This window comes from Fistularia commersonii, chromosome 16, assembly GCF_037954325.1.
Source record: "Fistularia commersonii isolate RoL2024-O1a breed Wild chromosome 16, RoL_Fcom_v1.0, whole genome shotgun sequence".
NCBI classification, from domain to species: domain Eukaryota; kingdom Metazoa; phylum Chordata; class Actinopteri; order Syngnathiformes; family Fistulariidae; genus Fistularia; species Fistularia commersonii.
The window spans coordinates 6,158,527-6,169,791 of record NC_141299.1 but is presented as its reverse complement, the minus strand read 5'-3'; the positions used below and the strand labels follow the sequence as shown (position 1 = coordinate 6,169,791).

Here is an 11,265-nt window from a genome sequence, read left to right as displayed (position 1 = left end):
ATTATTTTAATGACTCTTTAACAAATGTATGTCCCAGCTAAGTCTCACTCCACACACAAGCATTTAAATATCCATCTATCATCCCCTATTTATCCTGCAGCCCCATCAACGCTGTCATTATGCAAGATGCACCCTGGACTGGTCGCACTAACCATTTTGCCGCCCCCTATAAATGGAATTACAAGATAAGATAATATGTGCTGATAGCCATAGGGGAAATTCCTTTATCACAGGAGTGCAACAATAACAATATCAATTAAAATGCACATAAGGATAAGGGCAATGATAAAAATAAACTGGATGAGAATAGAATGTCAACAGACAGTATAAAATAAGCAGGATGAAAATTAGATGACAACAATGGTTAAAAAAATAACATAATTACAATAACAAAGATAAGAATAGATAACAAAATAGGATAAAAATAGGTAACCAAAATGACAACAAGGTAAAAAAATTGATTACAGAATGACAACAGCAGCATTGATAAAAATAGATAACAGCATGACAACAAAAGGGATAAAAGTAGATAAGCAGGATGATAAAGGAGTGACAACAACAAGGATAAGAATAGATAACAGAATAAGAACATGATATGTGAGTGAGTGAGGTAGTGAGGTTGTAGTAGCGCAGATGCACCTCCGGGTGGTCAGAGTTGCGTGCCATCCAGACTGCTGTTAAAGAGTCTAATGGCCGTGGGCACAGAGGAGAGTTTGAAGCATTCAGTTCTGCACTGGTGTGGAATGAGCCGTTGGCTGAATGAGCTGCCCATCAGCCACAGCTCGTTGTGCAGGGGGTGGGAAGGATTGTCAAGAATAGCTCCCAGTTTGTCCTTCAACCTCCCCACTGCCACCAATTCAAGATTGTCCAAGTTCAGTCCCACCATCGAGCGGGCTTTCCTCAACAGCTTGTTGAGCCAATTGCCCGCCCCACCAGCATACTGTTGCAAAAAAAGAGCACCATAGTCTGGTAGAAAGTCTTGAGGAGCTTGCTATAGGCACCAAATGACCTCAGTCTCCTAAGAAAGGACATCCTGCTCTGACCCTTCCTGTAGACGGCATCTGTTTTTTGTGACCAGTCCAGTTTACTGTTAATGTGGACCCCAAGGTTCCTGTAAGAGTCCACTATCATCACCTCCTAAACCATGGGTTGTGATTGGTATCTTGTCCTCTGTAGCCTATCATCTCACACCAACCAACTTCATGTCCTCTTTCACTACATCCATGCATCTTCCCTTTGGTCTCCCTCTAGGCCTTCTGCCCTGTTCCAACCTCAGCATCCTTCAACCAATACACAGGTGGGCCTCACTTAACAACAGGGTTACGTTCCAAGGGTTCTTCCAAGGGTATTTGCAAACATATCGGCCATTTCTACCGTGCTATTTTCCCTTATTTTTCCCTTTACTACTTACATTTGCATGTATTTAGGCCAATTATAAGCGCGTATTTTAATATTATCGCAAAGCCCATCTTAACTCCGAGTCATCGTTAAACGAATACGTCATTCAGTGAGGACCACCTGTATTCACAATCCCTCCACTGTATATGACCAAACCATCTCAGTCTGGCTTCTCCCTCCTCCTAAACATCTAACATGTGTCATCCCTCTGATGGACTTCTTCCTGATCCCGTCCATCCTCGTCACTCCCAAAGAGAACCTCAACATCTTCATCTTTGTTGCTGTCTCTGTCTTGTACACACTTCCTTTCATTTTGGCTGATATTCTTTTATCACACATTCCAACCTGCTTGAACCCGTTTCTTCACCTCTTTTCCACACCCTCCTTTGCCCTGGACTGTTGCAACCAAGTACGTAAAATCCTCCACCTTCTTCATTTCCAATCCCCGTAGTCTCACCATTCAACTTAGGTCCCTCTCTTTTGCATACATGCAGACCATCTTGCTGCATAAACTTTCATTCCTCATTTACTCAACCTGCTCCCTGCTGTCACCACAGATCACAAGGTCATCTGCAAACATCATGGTTCATGAAGATTCCCATCTAACCTCATCTGTCAACATGTCCAACACCACTGGAAAACAGAAAGGGACTCATGTAAACCAACTCTACCTTTTCCTGACATGGTCCCAATATTCAAAGTCCCTAGACTCAGTCTCAGACTCTTTTTCGCCTTTCCTCTTCTCTCTCTGCTTCCGAACATACCTTCCTCCTGTTCTTCTTCGATCCACAGTTGCTCACTTTCAATTGGTACCCTGTCGGGTATCGGCATCAGTGGCAGTTGCTGTTAACCTCGGCTTCGACCGATCTGCTATAAGAACCGTAGGTTCAATTTGCAGATTCGGTTTTTGCCCAAGATTTACACCAGGTGCCCCTGGCTTGTGCCCCCCCCCCCCGAGGCTGCATTATGTGATTACAGTAGACTGTTATACTGATTTACAATAACACAAGAATCTGAGTTTTTTTTTTTCCCATTCCCGTTTATTTAAAGATAAATCTGATAATTCAACAGTAGGTGATTACAATGTACACGTACATGCAATTCTTCAATACATGCAGGGTGAGAAAGCAGGCCATTTGATGGATATTGACAGGTGAAAACTGAGGAAATCATCACTGTAAAAGGTTTGAGTTGTAAATTGTTAATGAATTTTCCCACTTAGCAATTGAATTTTGCAAACTGAAATTCAGACATTACATATATGTACAAACATTATAGCTTACCAAGGAAACAAAATCATACATCTGACAAAGGCAATACAAAAATAATTCCTCTTGAAACTTCTCAGTGGACCTTGCCACTGTCAAAGCCTTTCCCCACTCCTCCTCACAATCATCTTAATAGTAGTTGATAGTTTTCCATGTGAATACTGGAAATAACTGTTATGTAATATCGTTTATCACACATAATATGCCCCAATGCCTCATTTCCACAATTATGCCTGGTGTCCCTAATCTTGGATTACAACCAGTAGGATTCTGAAGGAGTAAAAATCTTCTTTACAGAAAGCTCCAAATCCACCATAATGTCAAGTATGTCATTTTTGTCATTCATATGGCCTAACTAAAGATAAAACTAATGAATCAATTTGTAAAAATAACATTGCTACTTAATTTGTAAGCACATCTGTGCAGGCTCTCTGACTCGGGATAAAGTGTTGCAAAAGGAGAGAAGTTTTCCAGATTATTGAATGGAAGGACTTCCATGTGCACAAAGCTGTGTGGAAACAAGGCATCAAGCTCGGAGTGTCCAAAGCGAGTAGTGGTGAGCGAGTGTCACTTTCCGGCAGTTACTCCTGACGGCTTCGGTCGGCCTGCTCGGGACCAAGCCGCAGGTCATAGGACACTATGTGGAAGTTGTCCCAAGCGAACAGCTTCTTCAGGGCAGGGTTGTAGTCAATCATGCTGTTGTAGCGGTATTTGTTCTGGAAGGGGATCGCCAACATCTTCCCCTGGCTGGTTTCGGTGTCATACATGTAGTTAACGGTGGTGTTTGGAGCTGTATAACTAGACACGGTGTACAATTTGCCACAGATGATGAAGGTGTTCGCCACAGAGTTCTTCCTGATGTTGGTCTCCCAGCTTTTCTTCACCTCCAGATTGTGCGGGTCCAGCTTGGAAATCACGATGGCTCCTTTTGCCTTGGTGGTGGAGTAGACGGCCCACAGTCCTTGCTCATCCACGGCCAGGTCGATGTCAGTATAGCCTCCCCAGGAGTAGGGAAATTGGCCTTGGTAGCCGGCATGTAAAAGATCCCGACGGGCCGCAACGCTCTCAGAGGCCAGGTCAAAGCGGATGAGGGTGCGACTGCGGCGTTTCTGGTAGTAAACAGAGCCTCGGTACAGAGCAGCACCGGTACTCTCCACCGGTTCTGGTAGGACCAGCACCTGCAATGAGAAAACATAAAAAAGTAACCCGGGACAATTCAGACACGTGGTCTCATCACGCGGCGCGCCCACCTTTGAGGGGAAGCCTTTCGAGAGCTGATCCATGTCCTCATAACCAAACATCTGCCTGACATCAGAACCAACGGTGTCAATCCGCCAGACCATGTTGGGTCCGTAAGGCGACACGGCCTCGGGGTCCTGCATCCAAACTCCATATTTACCCGCTATGTTGTCCGCCTTTCTGTGAGTGTTTGGCTCGCTCACTGACACCAGCACTCCACAACCTGAGGGGAAGAACAGGAATCATATAGAGATTGGTGAGACACTTTGGAACATAAATTATTACATGATTTATATTCCAGTGACTGATTTGTAGAATTTTTCTCGACTATTTAAATTGTATTTTCCAAAAGCATTTACCCTAAAGAGTTTAGTTAAAAGACGATTATCTTTTTTTTGGAATATATTGAGATGTAATGCTGCTTTCAGTGGTTTGTCTTAGTGACTGGGTTGAGTTAAAAGTCATACCCCTCTTATCACAACAAAAAACAGAGGGACCTCACTCTTATTCTAGTGTTTGTATTTACTGAATATTATTTTGGAATCACAAACGTTTGATTCGGACCCAATTAATACCGGGGCGACACCAGCAGGTGTGTTTATTGCCCTCTAACAGTTTTGAATGCGAGCCACTTTGATAGATTAAAACAAGGTTCCAAGATTATTGACCTGAACCTGTTTAAAAAGGTTAAGAAAATAGTTCAGAGGGAAAATCAGATTTTCCCTTGTTCTCGATGGTATGTTTCCTGTTCACGGTGACATTGTTGCCACAGAAAAGGGGAGGTGCTCCTGGGGGAAGGTCATCATTTGTCATCACGAAAGATGATACTGTTTGAAGTTTCTTTCAGTTTTGTGTGAGTCATGTCGGTCATAGCAACTCCGCCTGTGCAGAATCTCCAGGCTGCTGAAAAAGGATAAGGCCGGCTTTATGTTGACCACTTCCTAAAATACACCCTTGCTCTCAGGTTCAGGAAGTAGCACTTGGTTTAGGGTTCGATGGGAATATGACTTATAAATATACACCTGACTGGGCTGCAACAGTGATAAAAATGACTTCACATGTTGTGTGAACGTGTATTATTTTGAAATCCCAAAACAATTGATCCTTTGGAGAAACATTAAATAGCTTGAACTCAGATATAGTTTCTTTTAGCTCTACAAACATCAGTCAGACTCATACATCCAAACTGGCTTGACTCTGGTATTCTCATCCCAAATGTTACGTGTATTAATAGCAGTATTTGCTTTGAAGCTATCAGCGGGGGTTTGGGGGTGCGGGGGTTCATGTTTGCTGTGCCAAGTGGGCAGAAGGAACGGAAGGAGAAGTAAATGAGACCGGGTCAAACGTCTGGGACTGAATTTTAAATCTGTCACTTCAGGTCATGCGTTCTAATTTCTTTCAATTACCGTTTTCAGTTAGTTGGAATGCAGTTAATAACCCTTCATCCTCCATTTAACATTGACTCATATGGATTAAAAATTTACCAAAATATCTATTCATGAGCGTTTTGTAGTAGATTTCTCGCTTTATTTATAGTTCATTGCAGGTAATAGAAGAACTGGAAACGTTTGTGAAAAACGATAAAATATTTGGGTCATTTCTATCATCTAATTTATTAAAGAGCTTTCTATTAAAAGGCATAAACTGAATAAAAAGTGAATAATAAACTTTAATTTACGATGTGAAGACAGGGCAGATGTCCCATAATCCTTTGTCATTTTAAATGTCCTACATGCGGCAACTGTACTGTTAAAAAAAGGGACAGACAGTTCTGAAAAACCCCATGATGACTCAGGTAATTTATTGTCTCATTTTCCTGGCAAGATTGGGGTCTTGTCAATCCTCGGCTTAAAGTCAAGCAGGTCACATCAGGACATGCCTCAGGGCGGGACTTCATTTTGATTGACAGGCTCCTCCTCCAGTCATCTATCAGTGGGGTCATATCCAAAGGCCTCAAACTGAGAGTCCATCAAACCAGCTGCACTTCACTATTCCCAAATCCTGTATAAATTTTATTTAAAAACCGGTGGTTTTCTAATATTAGATTACACCACTCTTTATCAAACAGTCTTCCTAAAACTAACTTAGAATCTAACAACGGCTCAGGTCTTGTCGGGTCTACAGGATTTGTCTCAGAAAATTAGAATATTGTGATGAAGTTCTTTATCTTCTGTAATTCAATTAAAAAAACAAAAATTATTTTTTCATGATATTCTAATATTTTGAGATAGGATTTTTTGAGTTTTCTTAAGATGTAAGCCATAATCATCAATATTGAAATAATAAAAGGCTTGCAATATTTCATTTGATTTGTAATGAATCCGGAATGTATGACATTTTTGTTTTTGTAATTGCATTACGGAAGATAAAGAACATTATCGCAATATTCTAATTTTCAGAGACAGTCCTGTGTATGAATTTAAGTGGTGACTGCCAAACACTGAAAGCTGAAAAATTATTTGTTTACTTTAAAAAAGAGGAGAATGTTATATGTTATCAGAACTGATTTATAGAAAAAGCACTTAATCTCTGAGTAAGTGTTGTTTTAATTTGCGTGAGAGAACGGTAAAGTTTACAGTGACAGGCACTGTGTGTAACATCTCATTGAGATCACTGAACCCTCAGTGGTCAAAGTCAGTACTGCACAGCCTTGCAAAACACCTTAGAATAAGAAAAAAAGAGAGTTTAACGATTTTAACTTTAGTTTCAACTATTCTTTTTTAAGAGAAGGACACCTGTGGTAGACTTCGAGTTGTCAGGAGCAGGAACCTGTGTCACTTCAGCCTTGAGCTCCTGAAAGCCCGGAGATCCAAACTGCCATGACGGGTCTGCCGGAAAGATTCAGAAAGAGACGTAAACATGGATTTGCCCCAATCAGATAACCTCCAGGTGTCTGCAGGAAACCCCTCACCTCTCAAACTGCTGCTGTCCCCCTGCCTGTTGGGCCTGGTCATAAGATGAGACATTGGACTGGAACCTAAACACATAGATAAACACACAATAGTTTGTCCCATGGTGGCTATGGCACTGTTGACAGCAGAGAATGTGACAGCAGGAAACGGACACCTCAGAGTGGATTCTCAGCTGCTCTGGAGTCAGACACTCTCATGACACAGATGACATCCCGCGGTGTTGCGGTCAACTTGACGTCTTTAAAACTTCAAACCAGCCATTTTGCCGTGCTCCCCCCAGATCACCGTCAGATATCAATCCTCAGCTTGTTTCCCCCATTTTGATTCTGACTTTGATTCCCGCAATGCCCTTAGCTGCATTTCCTCTTTTAGCTCTGTCATTAATTATTCCATTAATATCTCTAAATAAACCATCTGCATATCCATCAGCATCTACTTTTCCAGAAGCACATGCCGGCTGCTGTGCACGTGCGCCATCCGCCATCCGATGACTACAGGCGCGTAACAAGCCGTAATGGCGCGGACAGAATTAAACGTTAGCATCTGGGTGCAAATGTTATTTTTTTCAAGAGTTTGGTCATGGGGCAGATGAAGGATAACACTGACATGGGAAAATCATTATGGACGAAAAGTCAAAGGTGAGATTTGTGTTCATCTAAAAGTTTCTAAAACTTAACGGTAGGACTGGGAGTTGGGGAGGGCACGCTATCCTCAGGAAACAGCAATTCATCATCATCATCATCATCATCATTGCCACTGCTGGTGTATTGTCTTTTTATCTTTTTGTGTATGTGTCTGCACACATGCATTTGCCTGTGTGTGTGCGCACACGTGTGTGCCCTCATATCCTGTTCTGTATTTATTTGGGATGTATTTGGGCAGAACATCATGGGCCTTGGCATCCTTCTTTCCCAGAAGAGGCTCTATCTGAGATCTGACTCCAGCTGACAAAGTTCAGAGGAGCTTATTTGGGTCCATTTCTGCACAGAGTCCAACAGTACAGCTGCAACACTGTTGTCATGAAACATTTTGCAGGAGGGATTCACTTTTCATTCGTCATAATTCAGACCTCAGTATCTACTATGTGATAAAACATAAGGAAATGCAACAACTATTTCAAGATGTTGTTTTTCAACACCCGTCTGAGCACTCGGTCTTTCTTGACATCTGTGGAGCTCATTTGGCATCACATATATAATTTCTGTTTGCTGCATATTCACAAAATTCAAGGGCAAATTGCAAACAAGTGATGATTTTATTCCTGATCTGCTATTATAGGATTTGACAAATGAATACAGATTAATACATAAATGAAAATTGCAGGTACATTTCTTCTAAGTGTATCTGATGCATCACTGACAGGGAACACTCGTGCTTTTCTACCTGCCAATTTGAATCGAATCTGTTTTCACATTTACTTCTTTTAGCGCTGGCCCTATAACAGGAACAATGACATTTCCAGCATGAAACTTTGCCGGTTTTTGTCTTCACTGCTGGTGGTAATCCTGAGCGAGTGTATTTTTTAAGCCATTAGGATCTTGAGGAATGTCAGTTCAAACTCAGACTCTCCGTGTTGAGAGTCCAGTTCCTAAAGGTCAGAAGTATCACTTGGGGTTTTTTGAAACAAACTTTGTTCCAACACGATGTCTTTTACATCTGCCTTGACCCGGTGAGGTCATGACTATGTGTTTCTCTCTGCAGGTTGGAACATGAGGAGCTAAACAGATAACCTGGAGTATTCATGAGTGAGACTATATAAGCTCTCCTGATGCAGAGGGAGTGGGGATGTCAAGCCAATGGGGAGTTGGTAGGGAAGGATTTACTGCTGCTGGCAATTGCGGCTTCACGAGCAATAGACTTTGAGAGCCAAAAGGGTAAACAGATGACTTGACTGAAAAAGAGAAAAGGGGATGGTGCACAAGAGCAGATTTGGGGAGAATAGACAATCATGGAGGCTAATTGGACGGCTATCTGGCTTAACCTTGTTGCCCTGCCAGACAGCCACTTTACCAGGTCTCTGTGTCAGGCGTCATCAAAAGCCCTTGGATAAGACTTGTAAGGCATGTAACCTCCACTTCCAGAGTGCACCTCACATTTCAGCCCTCCTCCCCCCACCAACTGTGCTATCCCACCCCACTTGACACGCAGAGGGAAACACCAGTCATAAAGAGAGCGAGGTCCACACATAAATACTGAGCTAACCTCCTCTGGCCCTCCATCAGCATCTAAATGCAGACAGGAAGCTTCTGGCAGAAACCTGAGCTTTGCTTCTGTTTGCACTGTTGGCAACCAAAACACGCACGCGAGCGCGCGCACACACACACACACACACACACACACACACAAACACACACACACACAGACACAGACGCACACACACACACACACAGGCAGCAAGATCACCAAGCTGAGGTATTGCATTGGAATTTTTACGTACATAGATGACACTTATGTGTCAACACTTCTCTCCAAACTCCCAATTAAATCATTATCTGTCACGTTGGGAAACCAAATTTACATTTCAACAAAGAGACAACCTGTCTGCTAAATGTGGCTGCTGGTCCCTTAGGATGAAGAGAGGTTTTATAATAAAATCATGTCTCTAAGGTATCTTGAGTAAATGTGTGTTGCTTTGAGCGGGGAGTTTGTCATACCTCCAACAGGTTTCTTCGGGCTGCTGTCATGCAGAGCCGGATTTGAGGGCACCATGGGGGTCTGTGGAGGACAGGGTCTGTTTCTCAGCTTCTCTGTCTCCTTCCGCATCTCCTCCATTCTCTGCTGAAGCTCCATCAACTCCCTCTGTAGACGTTGTTTCTCACTTTGCAGCAGATTCCTCTCCCCCACCACCTGGTTCAATGCTTCATGCAGTCCCGTCGGAGCTCTGGTGTCAGTGGCCAGTGGACTCCCGGTGCCCCCCATGGTGAGCCGGGACACAAGGACCTCCAGCAAGTTGAGTCTGGTCTTAAGGCCCTCTACCTCTGGGGCTTCGGTCTGCGGGCAGCTGGCCTCGGTTGGGCTGGGCACTGAGAAGGAGTAGTGGCATCGGCCACTTGGATCATTTCCCCTCCAGAAAGCTGCACGATTCTGAGCATCTGATTGCAGCACGAGCCCACACCCACTCAAGAAGAGGAGGACAAACATACTGCGGATAGTGCTTTCACACACACACACGCACACACACACACCTCAGAAACTCAGACTAACTGCTGCACTACTTTTTTTCTCTCCTGTTAAATCTTCCTACACTTTTAATTGCAATTCTCCTTTTTGAAAAATTCCAATTTACTGGTGATGGCTCTTTTCAGGTATCTCTTCTTCTCCCAGCAGAATCAGTGAGATCCCTCCCTCCTGTGTTTCTCCTTATTGGACAGGTCTGTTGCACTGAGCTCTCCCCGGCAGCTCACGGATATTTATACTATCTGGAAGGGTAGGAAGGAGGGAAACTGAACAGAGGTAAACAAGGAGGGGAGAAAGGGGGAAACTTGAGGGCGTGAGACAGAGAGTAAATGGGGAGGGGATACTGAGTTTGTTTTGATGGACAATATTCCCCCTTTTTCGACAGGTCAGTGTTAGTCTTATTGCAAATGCCATTTCTCAAATGCGGGGAGCCGTCAATAGAGCTTTTTCTCCACTTCATCTGCAAGCTTTATTTTATCTTCATTAAAGTTTTATCTGTGAAAAAAGCATCCGGATAGTCGCCCCACAACCACATGTGTTCGAGGGGTTGCAGACAAACTTTGGCCCAAAACCAGCAGAGAAAGCTGGGCCTCATTGGATACAATTACCTTCCGAGGAACCGGTGTCCCCTTTCGTATAAGTGGGGGGGCCAGAGCATGACGAAAGCAGCTGATAAGTGCCATCATCATAAAGGGCTGAGGTTAGAAGTCATGGATGTCCAGTGTAAATGCATTGAAAATTAAGTGATACATGCAGTACAAGCCCATGGTGTTTAAGGGTATTTTGCCAGATGGCAGCCAGGGAAATAGAGTTGGAGTTGCACGGCAAGGAGCTTGAAGAGTCCACGGTTTTCTAACCCAAACTTGATCAGAATGTGACCAATTCATGTCCAGCGTCACACTCTTTCAGATGTCAAGCCAAGTCAGATTTTATTGCCAAATCACAGGACACTTTCCATGTAGAGCAGGTCGAGACCGCACTCTTTAAAATGATTTACAAAAATCCAGTATTGGCCTTTGAGCAAGCACTGGGTGTCAGCGACGAGGAAAAAAAAACGCTTTTACCAGGCAGAAACCCTCAAGACAGATTCAAGTTCAATGCGGGCGGCCTTCTGTCTCAACCTGCTGGGGTTGGAAAAAGGGAGAGCGAGAGAGAAGGACAGAGATAGACTGCAAGAGTGTGATCGGGGTGTGTGGGTGGGGGATCTAGGACTGGAACACACAGGCAGAAATGATTTCATCCTAATAATAACAGCAGCGCTGACAGTTACA

The 11,265-nt window shown here is 43.4% G+C and overlaps 1 protein-coding gene across 1 annotated transcript; it reads right to left on the bottom strand.

Annotated features, from left to right (window-relative positions):
• Positions 1–2,427: 2,427 nt before the first annotated feature.
• myoc (myocilin) lies at positions 2,428–10,198 on the bottom strand. The gene is made up of 5 exons (XM_086162416.1): positions 9,472–10,198; positions 6,817–6,882; positions 6,641–6,733; positions 3,917–4,128; positions 2,428–3,844 (listed from the first exon to the last, which is right to left on the bottom strand). Exons 1-5 carry the CDS (start codon positions 9,956–9,958, stop codon positions 3,248–3,250), a joined length of 1,455 nt encoding a protein of 484 aa, XP_086018542.1. The 5' UTR covers positions 9,959–10,198; the 3' UTR covers positions 2,428–3,247.
• Positions 10,199–11,265: the final 1,067 nt, after the last annotated feature.